Source organism: Rhopilema esculentum, chromosome 20, assembly GCF_057945365.1.
Source record: "Rhopilema esculentum isolate cy_ngs chromosome 20, ASM5794536v1, whole genome shotgun sequence".
Taxonomy (NCBI): Eukaryota; Metazoa; Cnidaria; class Scyphozoa; order Rhizostomeae; family Rhizostomatidae; genus Rhopilema; species Rhopilema esculentum.
The window spans coordinates 13,751,778-13,770,887 of NC_142834.1; the positions used below are offsets into that span (position 1 = coordinate 13,751,778).

At 35.9% G+C, this 19,110-nt stretch overlaps 1 protein-coding gene across 2 annotated transcripts; it reads right to left on the bottom strand.

Moving 5' to 3' along the window:
* Positions 1-1,332: 1,332 nt before the first annotated feature.
* LOC135687562 (asparagine--tRNA ligase, cytoplasmic) lies at positions 1,333-19,106 on the bottom strand. Of its 2 annotated transcripts, XM_065204153.2 has the most exons (23): positions 18,957-19,082; positions 16,700-16,938; positions 15,965-16,122; positions 15,721-15,813; positions 14,701-14,790; positions 14,070-14,148; positions 12,642-12,712; positions 12,249-12,335; positions 11,407-11,493; positions 11,133-11,189; positions 10,271-10,311; positions 9,808-9,844; positions 9,599-9,676; positions 8,757-8,878; positions 7,774-7,843; positions 7,009-7,074; positions 5,943-5,971; positions 5,460-5,544; positions 4,581-4,628; positions 3,739-3,822; positions 2,796-2,858; positions 1,920-1,988; positions 1,333-1,556 (listed from the first exon to the last, which is right to left on the bottom strand). In XM_065204153.2, exons 2-23 carry the CDS (start codon positions 16,923-16,925, stop codon positions 1,425-1,427), a joined length of 1,872 nt encoding a protein of 623 aa, XP_065060225.2. In that variant the 5' UTR covers positions 16,926-16,938; positions 18,957-19,082; the 3' UTR covers positions 1,333-1,424. The 2 variants fall into 2 exon arrangements, with proteins under 2 accessions (XP_065060225.2, XP_065060227.2); XM_065204155.2 differs by lacking the exon at positions 16,700-16,938 and having other exon boundaries at positions 18,957-19,106.
* Positions 19,107-19,110: the final 4 nt, after the last annotated feature.

The following is a 19,110-nucleotide window of genomic DNA, read 5'->3' on the forward strand; positions in this document are numbered from 1 at the left end:
CCGTTTATTTGAAAAGGGGGCTACATATCTTGAAATTAGATCAAAAGCTGAATAAAGCAGCAACAGAGATAAATTTTTGAACATATTGTTTCACGCATGGCCTAAAAATGTGAGAGTGCATCTGTCTCAATGTGTCACAAATAAAAACTGTGATCCATAACTGAAAAGCATCGATCGATCGGAAAAGTGATTCATTGAAAAGTGAAACATTCAGTTAGGTTTGCAAAGAAAAAGAAACTCTTAACTCCAAGGAAATTAAAACATGAAAGATTTAAGTCAACTGTAGCCAAAATGGGTTAAACATGATTTCAATCGTTTGTAAAAACTTCTTAAAGACAGAGACAACACGCTAGGCCAAAAAAGAACGTTGCAGGCAATCCATCTTTTTACCTTCGGGATTCTTCGCTATACTCACGAGATTTCATGTCTTCCGTAAAATGTGACCCAAAAGGATTCCTTTTGGCTTCCCTGACATCTAGAAGTTTTCCCAACTGAGATAACTTGCTATTGTCACAATTCTCTTGTGGGCTAGTCCTATACATTGTGTAATAGTGTATTAAAATATAAAATGGAATAGTTATTTCCAGAAAGAAGATCAAGGTTAAATACAAACCTACTTTCGACCGCATGCTAGCAGACTTAACAGCTCTGAAAAATCTCATAATTCATATGAAAAAGAAAATTTTTTGGTTGGGAATAAACAGGAAATAAATTGAATAAGGTTTTTAAATTTCAGTTTCATTTACTGAAAGGCTGGCATTGCAGGACTGCGGTTGACAATGGAAGATTTCATTTGAGCCCAAAGAGATATTTAATTCGCAAATACCAACATGCCCATTAAAAGGGGGGAGAGGGTAGGGGGTACTTTACTTGGTCTACGAAAATGCTAAAAATATTGGACTTTTACGTTTTACTCTCAATAAACTAAAAGTGGATTTCACTTGATATCTTCTAAATGGACTTTGGGGCCATATATTAATGGCGCCGTGATGAGAATGGGGGGAGTAGGAAGAATTCAAGAATTTTTTTAGATGCGGTTGTAGAGGGAGGGGTGTCAAAAGTCCTTTGTACACGCCCCATGCAAATAGCAATGTCCGAAATTATATGAAACCAATTCAGTCGAGATATGACGTTAGGAAGCGAAATAAACTGGCCGAATTTGTTGCGAGGGATTATTCGTGGGTCAGAACCCATAGAACAAATATTTAAATAGGCCTTGGGTCGAGGCACTGGTAAATCCAAAATATGGGTGTTGTGTCTAAGAATTTAAGAGTCACACTGTAGGGACAGCCCTGTACTTTTAAAAGAGCCAAGACAAAACAAAACACAAGGTGCATAATGAAATTCATTTCCTAATTAAAAGCTTACTTGGTTGTACCAATGCTTTTTTGATTAAATTCAAAACAAGATTTGTTACGCTATCATCAAGGTTTACAACGTCCAGTGAAGCGAGGGTAGAAGCAAACATCCCGGATGTGTTGGCGATTGAGCATCCATGTGAGGTATCTTTCCAAGCCGAGGCCATATCCTCCGTGAGGGCATGTTCCATATTTTCTCTGTGATGAAAATATAAAGCAAGATTTATAACCACGTAACTCGGTTATGAAAATATAAAACAAGATTGATAACCACGTAACTCGGCCCGTCAGAACTTAAAATAACCGAATTATGAAAATAAATTTCAAATCGCAGAAAAGAAAAGCTATTTTGGGATTTTCAAACTTGAAGGACAAAACCCATTTTCCGTGAAAATTTGGAATCTAAGACTTGGAGCCGTACAAAACAGATGGGCAAAAAATAATGTTGATCTAAGTTTGAATCATAATTCTTACAAAATTAAAACTGTCTGTACAAAATCATGACTGTACAAAATTAAAATTTCACATAACATGCAACCTAAAAAATTAATGATATTTTACCTGATCGGTGTACCAGTAGTATGGTGCAGCATCAATTTTCTCTCTTTCATAAGCTTCCATCAATTCTTTCTAAAATTAAAAATATTACTTAGTATATTAGTATAGATCTACTTTGATAATAGAAAAATTTTAAGTTCCCAGCCAGCAATCTATCGGATCCACTGACGCTAGAATGTCCCGTCAGAACTGAAGCGTACACTGTGCTTTCAGTACACGAAGTAAGGACATTTTAAGTGCCCTGTTAAAGGGCCTTGACACCAATAAATACAACATTTGAGCCCCGGTCTTGTTGCAAACAGCATAAACACATTCATAGCGATTGGAGGTAGAATTTCGGGTAAGCCTGGCCTTGGGCTACACGAGAACAACATTGACAATAGGACTCAAATCTTCATTGGCAGAGAGCATGTGCGTGGCTTCACTTGATAGCTTAACGAACAAATTTCGGTTATGGTCTTATTTGACGGTCAGGGGTTTTCATCAGATATGCATTGGATAATAATGTTGATGGTTATCAATATTGTTGCATAGAAACTATTCTTCTAATTTGTGCAGAGCTGAAGAACAAGTTGCAATTGTTGTGTAGAAAATCTTTAGTAATATATATTGAATGTCTGAAAATATCTGATCAAGGGCAAGGGCTTACACAGGACGAAGAACATGCTTACACAGTATTGGGATAAAATTCATCCGCATAAACGTTTTTTATTTAGGGGTTGCTAACTGCACAAAAAACACCTAAATTTTTGTCGTTCCTCATATTTGTCCGAGAGACCGCTTGACATGGCATAGGTTTTCATCCAGTAACTACAGTATTCTATAACTTCGTCATTCTACGGCCTAATATATTCAGCATTCTAAGAACAATTTTCGTACATAATCATGCATCCTCATAGATCCACCAACAATCTCTCCAACATTTGGCATCAAAACGTCAACCTGGAAAGAAGAAACGAAACGAATAAAACCAGAAACGTATTGCCAAATATCGGAAGTATGCTTAAACAGCATGAAGACGCTTTTCAAAGCAAAATGAATTTGCCAAGCCTCGTTTTTGAGCAATATCTCGTTTTGACTCAAACTGAGACACACTTCATAACAGGAACATTCTGATAAGGAACGGTTAAGACCTCTGCCAAGGTAACGTAAAGGAAGAATAGTTTAATCGCCCTCTGGCATTTAAACGCTCTGCAATAGATATAAAGAATCTTGAGAAGTGGATCTTTCGTACTTAGTGAATTCAATTCGATTGGTTCATTCATTCCAGGTAGCTTCTACGTGATCAGTGGCAGACACTTGGGGGGGCGAGGGGGGGGGGGCGAGGGGGGGGGCGACCACCCCCCCAATATTTTAGAGAACAATGGTCTTTTGTTCTAAAACAATGGGAAATGTGACGTCATCTTATTAAAACAAGAGCGTTGCCCCCCAAATATTTGACCAACTGTCCGCCTCTGTACGTGATCCGTAGGTTGCTAACCATGGTCCTCCAACAAACCCTGTCACTACACCTACTTTTCAGGATACCATAGTTCTGGATGTTAACCCACTCTATTAGGTCAATCAATTACGGAATTCAGCTGATGAAGAATGAAAGCTTTGAATTCTGTTTATGTAGAAATTTGGCTCAAGAATAATCGCCAAAAAACTTACTTTTCATTATCATATTCATAGCTTTACATATAAACAAGAATTATATATAAGTTAGCGATTGATAAATTCCCAGAAAAGTTGCAGTCAGTATGCTGTTAAAGTTTTTTAGCTTAAAATGAAAGCATATTTTACAATGCAAAATGAATGAAATGATGATAACAAGTTTTACCGATTCCGTAAGGCGCGGATTTTCCGGACATCGTTGCATGTAAAAGGATTTAATTTCGACAGGAAATCGGCAAAGAAGTATTGGCTGCAAATGAAAAATTATATAAAATTTAGGCCTGTGCTATTTCATTTTCCAGGACAATGACTTTGGCAAAAAAGACCATTGCAAAACTCTCACAAAAAATTAAATTTTACCTCTTTTACGAAAAGGTTGTCATTTGCCTCTCTTACATAAAATTACAATTCGCCTCTCATCTCACATAATTTTTTCAAAATTGGCATAAATCGCTTTCTAAACAAAAATTCCTTTAGATAAAAATTATCTTACCATGTAAAATCTAAACAAGAAAGTTTTACTTAATCCTATATTCAAGGGTATAAGACAATTACTTTTGACAATAACAAATAGACAATGCGTTTTGTCACCACAAAGTACGATCCTAAAATGAGCTGGACTAATTAACTATCTTAAGCAAATCCGAAAAGATCTTTTAAATATTTGGTTTCATTAAAGAATTTTTAAGGCTTCAAGCAGATTATAAAACAAAAAACCTAGGGGAGCAATTGTGTGCCCAGGAAAGAGCGAACGTCCAAAAGCAAAGAAAATTCTAGATATCTAAACAGCGATCGGTTGATTAGACTATTTTGAATTCGTCGCTCATTTTCTGGACTAAAAAAATTAGAAATCCCTCAAAATTTCCATTCATCATTTTTCTAGGAAAAAAAGTTTGTTTGTGTCTGATGACAAACAACATTCTGATTCAATGTGACATTTAAGGAAAGGGAACACATTTTAGCCGTAAAAAATATGGTATGTCTAGCTCTAAGGCATTGAATAAATACCTCATTGATTTTGTCTGTCATTTCACGTTCCGGCTTCTCGGGTATGTCCTAAAAGCATGATGAGTAAATAAAATTCAGGCCCCGTTCACATTGTTCCGGATTACAATGAATACGGATAAAAAAGTATCCACTTTCACCTTGCGTTCACACTGCTCCGCTGTGAAAACAGAGACTTTTGAAAACGCATTTTGAAAACGGAGACTTTTGAAAACGGAGACTTTCGAAAATGCAAAACGCAGTGTGAACACCGAAAACGGATACTTTTAAAAACGCTAACAACAACAACAACACAGCGAGATGCTTAGACCGCGCCAATTTGAATAACTTCTCCTAACATGACTGATTCACTCTAGTACACTACTTGGAGGAATATTACTGGCAGTGAGCTGTTTGAAAAGTTTATTGGCAGTCGCAAGGTCTGCAAACCAGTTGGTGGCGTTTTCCTTTTTATCCAGAGCGGAGCAATGTGAACGCTTCATCGTTTTCATACCGTTATCAAATGTATCCGGAGCAGTGTGAACAGGCAAAACGGATCGATGTGAAAACGGGTAAAAACGAATATGGAACAATGTGAACATAACCTCAGAGGAAACAACGGGCACTCTTGGGATTGATTGGTGACATAGAAAATTGCATGATTGGTTCCCCTGGGATAAGAGCTTGTAACAGACAACAGCTTGAAAAACTGTCACATGCAGAATAAAGTTTACAGATTTACAAACACGAGAAAGGGAAAAGGGAAGGGTGCTTAGTTTCGTGACTAAAACACGAAAATCCAGGAAGAGATTACAATTTGCTTTTTTAAAGTACGTTTAATAGAGCTACAATAAAGTTTGATAAGGGATTTTTACAACAAACATTTATTTTGACAATGCATACCTCCCCGAATTCATAATAAGTTCCATCTTCCTTTTTGATGTCATTTTCCTTCAAATATTTAATTGCGTCACTGTAGTCCATTCTCCTAGCAAGGCAAATAAGTTTAGCATCAGAAATTTCAGTGTCAACTAACTTTAAGGAAACTTATATGGTATGAAAATATTTATCTCATCAAAGGCAATTGAATGCAAAAGAAAAACTACAGCAAACTATTTACAGATGAATGTTATTTATCAAAGTTTGCCTGATAAACAATATCAGTGGTTCTTATATTATAAAGCAAATTAATGTTTCTTCAGTAATTATAAAGCAACTCACGGTTTCAACAAAAAAACAAAAAAGTTAATTAGATTCTTTATGTCTTTTCCAACTTTCAAGTCGTTCAATGTAGCAAATTTCGTACCTCATCAATTAATAAGACAACAGTTATAAGTAGCAGAACTAACTAAGCAGGAGGTTTAGCAAATCTGATGAAAAACTCACTTGAAAGGTCTTTTCGGAGGTTTGAAATCCTGTTAATTGAAAAAATGAAACGATTTAGGCATATTGAAATTACATTATAAATATTTTTACCGGGAAACCAAGAAACGTAGCCTTGTAATCCATCATCAATATAGATGTGGAGTCTAGTGTATGATATTTAAACGATTAACAAAGAGATATTCAAACTTTATCAAAGAAAAGTGAAAGCATAATCGCAATTTTAATCGCATTTCAGGGAACAGGTGGTTTCAAGTTACAATGACCTCCACAGCTTAAATAAAGTTCTATCTATTTTTATGATTAAAAATCAGTGACCCTTCACGGCTTTACAGAAAAACTACCTTTCAGATTCTTAACAGACAACAACGCTTAAATGGAAGTTACTATTCACCAGTCTGCCATGAGGTGATCGGGGCCGTATAGGCAGAGCTGTGCTTGTTGGGAGACAAACCATTAAATGTTCGAAGGTCCGAAGGCCTTAAATATTTTGCACAAGGCCATGGTAAGTAAATTTTTCAACAATCCTTCGGCCTAATGTGCATTTCTTTATGACGCACGTTTTTCATTGGCTTAGACAAATGGATAGAACTAGTCTCCACAAAAGGTACAAACTATTTGGTGAATAGAACAGGACGGTACTAAGTTGCAACTCTGAGATCCACGCTTGATGCAGCACGCAGGAAGCGCAAAAGTCTCGAATCATGCAAACATGAATTGGAGCAGAAATCGACCTCTATTACTACAAGTCAAAGAGCTTTATATACCCTAATGTTTGGATGACAAGCCAAAAAAGATCGCCAGTTATTTGGCACATCATTAGTCTTAATCTAAGATAACGTTTTGAAAATGCCACAGCTTACAACAGTCATCAATTTCATTGTCAGTGTAAAATCTTTAGACCTTTCGAGTCAAAAACAGCGAAAGAAAACTGCAAATAATTTCCTGGTAGTTAATTCGAATGGTCAAAATAAATCCGCTACCATGGGAACGACCAATAAAAGAGCTGCGTTACAATCTACTGTCAGATTTATATCCAGGTACAAAATGTAATATTGGCAATACTTACTGGATTGACTTCGTAAAGAAGATGTGCAAATGGCGATTTCAACACTCGGTCAGCAACGTCACAAATCTAAAAGAATTTTAAGGCAATAGGCAAACGAAAATTTCTGTTTACTTTCTGGTACAGTAAAACCCTGCAAACAAGAACCTACTTTTCTAAAGAACAGACTGACTAGGTTCTTATAAATGTGATACTCATGATATTTTCAGGGTGTGGTTCTCATCGCAAGGACACTAACAAATATGATGCACAAGATGAAAGTAACTAGATTTGAGAATGGCCTGACTGAATTTCAAATCGTAGAGGATATGGTATTTTGTTGGGGAGAAACCAATTTCAATCACAATATGAAAAAATGAAAATGAAATGACATGGCTCTGAATATCAATTAATCAAACCACAATGACGACTTGAAAACTATACTTTCTGACTTTGAGAATTTATGATTTATTTAGTATGATGCACAATCTCATAAGAACATGGAAAGAAATCAGTCTGTTTTTGGTTCTTATCTTTGGGTGTTATTTTTCCACAAAATCAGTCTGCAGGTTCTTATTTTCCTATGTTCTTGTTTGTGAGGTTTTACTGTATTATTCGATGACGATAATAGATTTGAAGGGATATGTGCAATGAAAATATCTACCCATGAAAATGAAAATCTATCTCCCATGCCATGCATTTAATAAAGAAGACACTTTTATGCAGATATGTTTATTGCTCAAGTGAAAATAAAATTGGCATTATTTTGAGTAGTAGTTTATAAATTACCAGATCTTCAATTCGGTCAAGCAGATCGTTGAAAGAAATGAAGGGGCACTCTCCTTCAATATGGGTGTATCTGCAAAGTAAATATTTTCATGAATCAAAACTCAAAATCAAACCTCAAAGTACAGGAAAAAAAGGAGTGGTCTGAAAACTTGCTAGGTAAAATGTTGGGTTTCTTGGAAGTTTTTCAAGGCTAAATGAAGGTCTGACGTCTTTTGCATAAATTTTAAAATGCTTCCACCCCTGCCCTGTTATCAAAAATGACAACCCCCTTATGTCCTTTTTAATCTTAGAAACATCAGCCAATGTTATATCAACCAATCAAATACACAAACTTCATGACAAAAGAAACATACCGTAAATCCTCAAATTAGCCCCATGGGGGCGTATTTTTTGTTGATATTTTTGGATGGGGGCCAATTCGAGGGGGGCTTATACCAGGGTATAATTGAAAGACCTCGTATAATTTAGTAGAAATTTCTTTATAAGCATTTAATTAATTACTACCAAAAGTATGAATTTGTTGTGATAATTCAAAAAAAAGCCATAGGCATCCTCAGATGGCAAAAATCATCAAATTGAGAGGTCCATTTTGAGAATTTACGGTAGCAGTGGGGGCTTATTCGAGGAGGGGGGCTTTTTCGAGGGGATGCCAATTCGAGGATTTACGATAAGTGATTTCAGGTCTGTCATTAAAGGATGGGGTTTGGAAAAATTAAGGTGCGGTTGGGGGAGAAATAAGCTGGGGGTAAGAGATCCTTCAAAAGACCATGAAGTAAGTAAAACTAAAATTTGATTTACGGCCTTTGAATCACCTTCACAAGTGAAAATTTACTTTGGGGACATTCAAAATCAAAACGCTAGGGAGTTGGAATAAGAGCGGGGCCCTTAAGGGGTTTTCAATAATCAATGAGTGCGCGGCTGGCGGTACGGTTATTTAAGTCCCAGGAGAATTTTTAAATGTGAAAGAAGAATATAAATCATACTCGGCAACGTGTCTTCGTGTTCTTGACTGTTCAGCTCTGTATGACTGCGCAATACAGAATACATCACCACAAGCAGGGATGGCGGTTTCCAGATACAGTTGGGAGGATTGGGTCAAGTAAGCCTGTGACGTAAAAGGCAAAATATCAGATTGAAGCGACAGCAAAATGCAAAAATTCAAATAAACATTCTGTTTCAACTATAGACCAGTTGATAACATTGCAATCTTTCAACAAAACTTCTTCCCCGGAAAACAATCACTTGCCCCTAATTTTCACTTGCAAACTTCAAACAACGACTAGGCTTGGTTTGTCGAAAAGGACGGTCCTAAAGCCCAACTTCAAGTTTCATACTTATGCAATCATCAAGCAGCTAATCCTGTTTAGGAAAATTTTTCAGCATAATTGCCGTATGTAAAGTGTAAGCTCATCAAGTGTAAAACTCGGAATGGCAACTTAGAACTGTCCTGTTCTAAACATCAAATGACATAACAAATCCATGACTCTCTTTCCACTTTAAAACGTATGCCTTTTGCAAAACCTCAAATACAAAATCAATATATCATCCAACCGGTAAGGAACACATTATTACAAAAAATGAAAGAACGAACAAAGTAGTAATACAGGATAGTTTAAAAAATGCAAATACATCGACCGAATAATCAGCTGCAGGGTTTTACAATGAATCAAGCACTTTCAGAGAATCAATTTTGTCTCTTCTTTTCTTAACTAAATATAATATTACTATTTTGCTCTCTTTGCAAATCTAAGCATTTGTAAATATTTGCTAGCTCGACACATATAAAGCTAAATATTGAGGTTCGTGACATAAAAAAGTCAATTACCTCTTCACCAAAATAATTAAACTTGAACAAGGTGGCTCCTCCCTCGACTTGAGTCTGAACAAGAGTTGGTGGAGTCATCTGCCAAAAAAGAAACCCAGTTAATAAAGTTGGGCAATCCCTTGCAACAAGTTGTTAACGTCACAATGGATCTTGGTCAAGTAAGGAAAATTTTTATTGAAACGTAAAAATAAGGGATAGTTTGTACTAACCTCTACATATCCACGATCGAAATAGTGTTCTCTAAAACTAACGCAAAACTGAAATTTACTATCATGTTTTAGAGAGTTTTTTCATACATGGAATTCCACAGAGTCAAATCTAACAATTAAAATCTTTATACATATCAAGATTCAAAAGAAAAGTTCTAAACTTATTTCAAAAGGCAGACATCAAAATGAGTTTCTTTTATCGTACCACCAGTGACTAAATACGTAACTTCCCCATAAATAACACCTAGGAGCATTGAAATTTCTAAACAAAGTAACAACCATAGAGAGAGTAGTGTCATCAGTTGCCTAACGATCGCGTAAAGCGTGAAACTCGGAGGAGCAGCTTAGAACTGTCCTGTTCAAATAGCGTGTACAGCACTGCCTATACAGCATTGAACACTTTATGACAGACTGGTAAACAGCAATTTTCATTATCAAGGACCTGAATCGTATATCAACTCACCACTGCATTACCACTGATCTCATTTTTAAAATTTTTGATGTCTGCAAAATAAAAAAATCTGTTTGATAGCTTGTTTGAAAAAAATAATGATACATAACAATGATTTTTTATCAAATCAATCCCTGATTGCATCCTTCGACCAAGCCCTGCTCATGAAATGAATTAAGAGCTAAAATGCTAAAAAAATACTGATTTTATGAAAATGTCCCAAAATTTTGCACCGAGATGTAGTTGCTTGATCATCAATGTACAATCACTGGAAGAAGTCTTGGAACATTAATGTCAGTTTTTAACGGCATGTTCAGTCCCCCCCCCCTCCCCCCTGGAAACAACGTTGGTTCAATATAAAACGACATGGGAGATTAAAAACCATGTTTTTTGTGCGATTTGTATGATATTTGCCTAAAACTATCAGTATTTTTCTGGGGGAATGGGTAGAGGTAATAATATTTTGGGGAAAGAAATGGAAAACAGAAAAATACAACACAAATTGATGAGTGTTCCAAGAAGTTTTGGCTGGGATTGCAGTTACAGAGCATGTGCAGTAGTGATATTAGGGCAACGCTCCTAAACAGCAAGTGTTTGGATCTACTTAGCACCTCGGGAATGAATTGCCAAGCTTTCCGATACATTCTAGGTAGTTTTATAAAAACCAATAAAAACAAATACTGACGGCATCAGATGTGCTTAGTTAACTAGACGATGAACTTCCATCAAGCAAATAGCTGTGAGACCAAGAAAACTGTTCGCTATGAGAAGGTGCACATTAGGGCGGTCTACATTAAGAATGTTTTCATTTAAGAGGTGTACATTAAGGAGGCTCATCGTTTAACTGAGAATGAGCATCAGAAAATGAACTAACCGTATCCCCCCTAATGACAAGATGTCTGTTGTCCAGTAGCGTGTCAACATTGGACTCCTAAAATCAAACAGCAAAACTTCAGCAAAATCTCAGTGAGTATAGGCTTACAACGAATTGTGAAACTGTGAATCAACGAACTCACAAATATCAACGAGCTTTCTAAATTGTTTGGAGTAAATGGTGGATAAAGTGTTACCGCGTTTCACCTAGGCTCAAATCATAAATCATAACAAATGAAGGAAGTTTCATAAGCATTAGAATAAACTGAACACACCTCGGTGACAATGTTATCAACCCCACCAGGCGGGGACAAACCGACAACTTCCCAATAATCAGCAATCAATTCATGTCCATCTGGGGCCTTTTGAAAAGAAGATAGTAGCAATAATAATTGGTTTAAGTACTAATTTTAAAGAAAAGTAATAAATACCAACATTCACAATACAAAGGGGAGGTATACATATAATCAAGACATTCCGACTGCAAATATTTCCCTTCTACCTCCTGATCATCCTGAATTGCTATGTGCTTTGAGCAATTTCTATCGTACTATTCCCACAAAATACTTTCTCTAAATGATAAAAAACTGTTCCTATAAACTAACGTAGTGTTTTTAGGAAGCTGCAGGAGGCTACAAGTAACATTAATTCAAAATTCAAAATCATACTTTAAAAGTCTTTAAAGGACACACGACGATTATAAAGCAAAGTCGTTTAAAAATAGCTCAATTGTTGAAATGTTCTGGGAAAATTGCTAACGTGAAATCACAAGTCGCTAAACAATGTAACTCATTTCCATTGACTTTTGGGCTTTATATGTCGCTTGAAAATACCTCACAGACAAGGGTTACATATTGTCCCATGAATAATTGTTGTGATTTTTGACAAAGGGAACGACTTAAAAAGATGAAAAGCAACGACATGCAAAATCTCATGATCGATCCTCATTGGTCGCCTAAATTTAGCCTGCCCTAACCCTTGGCACAAAACACTTATGTCCGTCGTCTGTCTTTAAATGGATCTTTTCAGCACACGAAAGAAAGCAATTCATGGGACTTATCAAGAAAAATATGCTAAAATATCCACTAACAACGCAGAAGAGATTTAAATCTCTTACAGTTTTCCCCTCTGGTACGACTTTCAAAGTTCCATAGATGGCAACTGTCGATTCAGTGGACAACATCAAGGCATTGTAGGTGTGGCACTGTGAAGGAGAAAAACATATAGCCTCGATTAGTAACCAGAATTTGTCTGGAACGAGACCAGGAATGAGAAGTTATCTGGAGGTTTCATTGAATATTAAAATTTGTAGACAATAATATATCAGAAAGAGGCAACCAAAAATACCCAAATGTTGACAAGAGATAGTTTTGCGATTGTAAAACGTGTATTCTCCTGGCTAGTAGAAAAAAAATTACGATTCATAATTTCAAAATACACGTTCTCTGGGCTAGAGTAAAAAACAAGCAGTATAGAATATCAAAGCATCATTGCCTTGAAAAGTCCATACCAGCTTATCTGAGAGCACACACTGAAGGAATCCTGTCCCATCTCTAAGTACAATGAACATTAAGTTTTTTCCTAAAAGATAAAGTGGTTCTCAAAATTAAAAAAATAGTTTTAACTTGTTTGGGGTGAATTTTTACTTAACAACGTCTTACGTCACCAAAGTTTCGTTAATTGTAATGCTCCATTTATAAGAGAATTGAAGATTGCAAACATATTGACGAACTGAAAATTTGCATTAAATGATATCTAATGCATTCTTAAACTTAAAAATATAAAGATGCTTTCTAAATTTTTGTGGTTCGGATACAATCACCGTACATTACATAAAGAATATTTGTAAATGGCTTTGAAAAAAGCAAACATTAGTAAACTAAAGCTTTTCTACATAAGCACGAAAAAACCGCTACTGTGTAGACAAAAGGAGTTCGTTTTCACCTTAGGACTCCATTGGTAACATTCTAATAGGCAAGCGGCACTGATTGGTCAACCTATACAGTCATGTGCTCGTATTTCTGATTGGCCTATTTCGATCCACAACTGGGTATATATATTTCTTAGCGTAGAGTTTTCGATCTATGTTCTGACGTTTAAAACTCTGAAGAGTGTCAGACGAAAAGCTTTAGTTTACTGAATGTTTGCTTTTTTCAAAGCCATTTACAAGTTTTGTACCACCAAAAGATTGTTTGCATAAATAATATTTTGTGAAATCTTTCGATAAGGTCTTATTCACCAGAAAAAGGGGATCTTAATCTGGATAAGTGCCAACCTTTTCAATAGGGCATCTGTAATTTGCGAAAATATCAAAATTAATTCGGAAAATGCGTGCGTAAAACGAATGTATGTAGCTTCCCGTTGGATGACTTTTGGTCAAGCATGAAATATGATATAACTTGACTCGCGCGTTGCATCATGGAATATCTATTTGAACAGATGCGTTGATTTCCTAAACAAGGCCTGCTGATCAAATTCGATTCGTTGGTTCAGAGCCAGTTGATCAACTCATTTGATTGTATTTTGTAAATTGTATTTGCTACAACCAAGCTTTCGAAGGTAATTTTCAGGACACTAAGAGTCTATGCCTATCGAGCAGTGTTCTGGTCCTTCCACTTGATGTGACTACATCTCGTGATTCCTACGCCTGGAATTTCACAGTGCTGGCGACCCCCCTCACTCTGAGGGAAAGAATGGTCGTATCTGATGTCGTATAAGGCTCTAGCCACTGAGCTATCCTCGCACCTAAATCAACTCACTTCAGGCCATACATTTAATAAGAAAAAAGAGAAACCTCAAAACCGTTTAGCTAATACAGATACGTATGATGCATAATCGCGAACGATTTCATATGTGTAAACACAAGGCATTCATCCCTTCATTGAACAACCGATAATATGTTTGAGAACACATTGTACATCAGAAAATAAGTCCGAACCTTGCTGCCTCATTCTATGAACCCAACCAAACAGTTTCACTCTGGTGTCCCTGTGCTTCACTGTGTCTCTAATTTTAATCTGACAATTAAGAAAATGTTGCATCAGACAAATGGTTTAAGTCATTAATTAAATGTTAACATCGTCAAATTGTACCAAATAGGCTAAACAAAGTATATATACTTGGCCATGTGCTTTCTAAGAAACCAGAAAAAACTTAAACAAAGTTAATGGCTAACTTTAGTGGCGGCTTAGTTCTTCCCTATTCCAAAGATATGAACTCCATAATGCATTGTTATTGCGTAATTAATTGTTATTGTCAAAGAAATTGCATTTAATGCTGACAAGGGTAGAGCAGTCAAATTTCCATTGGAACAAAAGAAACGAAACGTAGGCATTCAGAAGTCATTTTCATATGATAAAGGAACAATGAAGAGAATTTCGGAGCGAAAGGAAAGGGTTGTGAGATTGACATAAATATATCTTCAATCAGAACCAACTATCAGGCAACTTGGGAATATATCTTTTTACAGGTTCGTATAAACATCCATGAGTGATGGTTAAAAATGGGCTTGAATTCATGAAATCATGAATTAAAGTAGCGACTAAAAATCAAAAGATTATTTAGAATACCTGTTTGGCAGCAGGCAGAGTTTTGTCTTCTTCAATAGTTATTTTCTTTGCCTCTTCCAAGTTCTTTTCTCGTTGGGCAGCTTTTTGGGCCTTGAAAATAAATTAATCAGCATCACTAAGAATTGCTAAAAAATCTCAAAGCAGGTGTAAAATTGAGAACTTATTTGTACATCAAATGAAACATAGTTACAAACAGTGATGCTCTAATCTCAAAATGTCCTCTCTTTGCCTGAATAGGTGCCCACATTTATATAAATGTTCTTTAATGGCAATGCATACTTCAAATGCTTAGAAAGCAAGTTTTAGATGGTATTTTCAGTATGATTGGTAGTAAAACTCACATTTAATGTGCCAAGGGTGGCACACTCTAGATCACTTGTGCAGATTAACTAAAACATTTTTGGTGAGGTATATAGAACAAAGCTAATATTAAATTTGTCTGTGTTTTACCCATGGGTTTTCAGTTTCAGTTTTCAGTGACAAATATATCAAAGTTTGACTAAGAATACATAAAATTTGTCTTAATAAAAATTAAACAGATAACACACATATACAAATAATGCTAATATATACTTTACTATATGAGTAGATAATATTTGCTCAACTTTGATACAACGTAGTGCAAATCCTTAAAAACATTTTTTATGAAGTTGATTCAACAAATAATAGAAAAAGGAAGAACATGATTCTCTATTATATCAAAGTTTGACTAAAATCACATAAAATTTGTCTTAATTACAATTAAACAAATAACACACATACAGAATATGATATAATGCTTTCAAAATATTCTTTTCTACATGAGTAGGAAACATATGCTTCACTTTGATAAAAATGTAGTGCAAATCATTAAAAACATCTGGCAATAAGTTGATTCAGCAAATAATAGAAAAAAGAAAGAACATAATTATATACTATATCCATTCATGACATGGCATCAGAATTTCTAGCCTCTCAGAAATAATACCCAAATACACAAGCATGTTCATGCCAACATGATAACAATATCTACTGCAATACCTCTTGCTCTGCCTTTTGTTGTGCTTTCTTCTGTTCTGTTTTCCATAGACCAGTGACTTTTTTCAGCTGTGACTTTGATACTTTGTCAAATTTCTGCAAAAGAGGTGAACAGTAGACAAAATGTGCAATAAATGAAACTGAAATCTTTGGATGACTGCAAACTATTATCAAAATATGACATAGCAATAGGTTTAACAATAAATGAACAAAAATATTCTTTATTGCAACAAAATCTGGGACATACATTGTTTTCATCTTTTCCATCAACCATGATATCTGGGAATGGCTCAGACTTGGCACATCTCATTGCCTGAATCACAGTCTTGAATGGTTTTTCCTCACTGCCATCCCCATCTTGGTCATTTCCAGTTTTTTCTGATGTAAAGATGGGTGGCCTTTGATCTTTAGAAGAAACAGAAACAGAAATCTTTAGTCAAAGAGAAAATTTTGATTTTCAATTGTATCATTAATAATATTCTACTCAACCAAAATCCCAGCTGGTACAGAACATATGAACCTGATACATTTTGTATACTATTGTTGGGGAAAAATCAGGAAAGAAACTGCAAATCTCAAATTTTTGGGCAATAAAGGTTATGCATTTCTTTTGGAGGGATGGTATTGATTCACATCGTCTATAGAAGGCTAGATAATAAAAGACAGAAAAAGTATAATGCTTTATGATAAAGACTAGAATCCTGTGCTGATGATCAGAAAAAAGGAAAAATGCAAAATTGAGAAGTAGATTTAATAATAATGAGATAATAATGAGATATAAATGAGATAATAATGAGAACACACTTTTATTGTCCCTGAAATGCACACACCTTTTGTATCTGGCAAACGCATTCAATCATTTCTTGACATACATATGTCTTGATATTTTTATAATTCTATTGCAAACCACATAAATATTTCCATTTTGAGAGAAATTGACAAAGGACAGCACTCGCACTAATAGTAATATGCAGAAACATACCTGCACACATGTTGCTTAAGCAGGTGGCCATTTTAGGGGTCTTGTGTCTTTGCAAAATTCCTCTTAAAGGGTTTAAAATTGATTTTTTGTTGCCAGGCAATCTAGGAAAATCTTGTCTTGTCACAAGAGACCTTACTACAAATAATGTGACACTGGTTTCTTTGGTCGGATTATTTAATAACTTCTTCCAATGCTTTGAAATGAGCAAAGTTGTCAATAGTTTCATCCTTCTGTTTACTCTAGAAAATGGGAGAAAAGTATTCAAAGAAAAATAGTATTTCATTTTCTTTTGAATTCATGATGCTCTGACAGGTCAATAAAAGTGCGCCTCATTCTATGCAACAATTTTTGTAAAGCACCTTAAGTTTTATATCAAATTGGATAAAGATGAACAGTGAGTTTTGAAAGTTTGTATTGGAATGGTGTTTATTTCTGCTACCTAGCACCTGAAAATAGTTTTAGGACACTGAGAAGATGCACTTATCAAGCAGCATCTTGGCCTTTCCTCTTGATGTGACCACGCCTTGTGATTCATATGCCTAGAATTACAGAGAGCTGACGACTCTCCTCACACTGAGAGAAAGTTTGATCGTGCCAGGGACACGAACCACAGACCCTTAGGTCTGTAGTCAGCAGCTATAGCCATTAAGCTATCACCACACAGAGTTATGGAAGTTAATTTAGACAAACTGAGAAAAAAGGCACAAACCTCAGCTCAGCGTACCCTGGACTACAGAGAAGGCATTATGCAACAAGATCTTTCATAAGTGTACAAAACCAAAATCTTAAGTCTGCAAGTGCGCACTTGAAACTTTTTGTGGGCTTTAGGAAGTTTGCATGCAGTCTACTGAAAATTGGTTTTAGTTTAACTAAAGCCGGAGATATGCCATATGAACTTCATGATTTCCTTGACTTACTTGCGTGTGTTGGCATAAACGTGGATAGGTTTGCTGCTTGTTGTAATTGGGGCAGCATATGACAAAAAAACAATTGTTGCTGGCAAAATGACCAATGATAGTTTCTATCATGCATTGAACCATACAACAGTTTGGTGTTAGCATTAAGATGTAAAACCTTTGGCACATATTTATAATTTACTCGCCTTCCATCGTAAGGAATACATTGATTCCACCTTAGACTCCTTGAATATACTGAGCCTGTGTTGGTCTTAAAGATTAAATATTTCACGTTTAATAAACAAAAGCTGATGCCATGCCCTTTAGACAACATTCGTAATAATCACGGTATCTTTTTAAGCGTACACTGTAAAGAATGAAAAATATAACGAGTGTGCACAGGCCCATTTTGCAGACTGAAATGTACTCTGAACATCGAACTGTTACTTTACTGTGGTTGTGTAGCTAACCTGTACAACGATTGGGAAAGTGATTTTGTATTTTCAATAATTGAACTACAGTGGTTCTGCATAATCTTAATCTAGTTTACACAAGGTAATACTCTTGATCAACAACGTGGGTTATGGTTGGACGAGCGGAAACATCCGTCGCACCGCCCAACTTTGAAAACCTTCATTTCATTTTATCATATTCATACACAGAAACCCTATCAGCTACCCAGTCTGCAGAGTATGGCATGTGCACACCGGAGATATATTTGTGCAAAACCTGTTGCACACCCGTATTTTTGGGTGTGGCAACTAAGATGGGTGTGGCTTGGTGTGGTCCCATAGAAAATGTCAGCTGATAAAAACAAGCACAGTTGTGTATGAACAATTTGAGATATCATGAATCTTACTTGACAAATATACAAATAAAAACTTGCGCTATCTTCAACAGTATACTTCACACGCATTTTTACGGTGAAATGCAAATTCACAAATTTTAACCACAACAGGGAAAAATAGTCGGTGCACACCAGCACACCAGACATTTTTGGTGGTGCACACCGTCACACCAGGCTTTTTGCTCGTGCACACCGGAGATCTCGTCGAAAAGTGCCATACTCTGCAGACTGGTCAGCTACTAAGTTAAAAAAGAAAAAAGTAAAGATTAATTTACATATAATGCTGGTCTTCCTAGGGATCGTGCTTCGGGAAAGGATGGTAATTTTGCAGGAATTCCTTTAATTTCTTTTTGAACGTGGTAATCGTGGAGCTCATTCTTATCTGTAATGGAATCTCGTTCCACGTCTGTGCACCACAAGAAGTGGTGCACCACGTCTGTGCACCACTTCTTGGCTGCTTGAATTGCTAAGTCCATTCCCATCTCAATTATTCAAAAAAATTTGAAGAACCAACCTTCTATTTTTGCACCCTCCATCTTTTTAGTTACACTGTCAGTATCACCCATTGCAGTTCCCACAAACCAAATACAACCTATCAAGATTGGCCTAATGCAATAAGAGGTTGTCTTTTTGATAGGGCCTCTTCCTGAAAATGAGGTAGGCCATGT

What these genes read in the sequence shown, in the direction of transcription:
- LOC135687562 (XM_065204153.2), bottom strand. Translation starts at nt 16,925, where the DNA reads ATGAAACTATTGACAACTTTGCTCATTTCAAAGCATTGGAAGAAGTTA. An exon ending in GTGTGCTCTCAGATAAGCTG is followed by an intron (nt 12,336 to 12,641) that starts GTATGGACTTTT and finishes TCTCCTTCACAG; the next exon opens with TGCCACACCTACAATGCCTT. An exon ending in TGACAGACAAAATCAATGAG is followed by an intron (nt 3,823 to 4,580) that starts GTATTTATTCAA and finishes TTTCATTTGCAG; the next exon opens with CCAATACTTCTTTGCCGATT.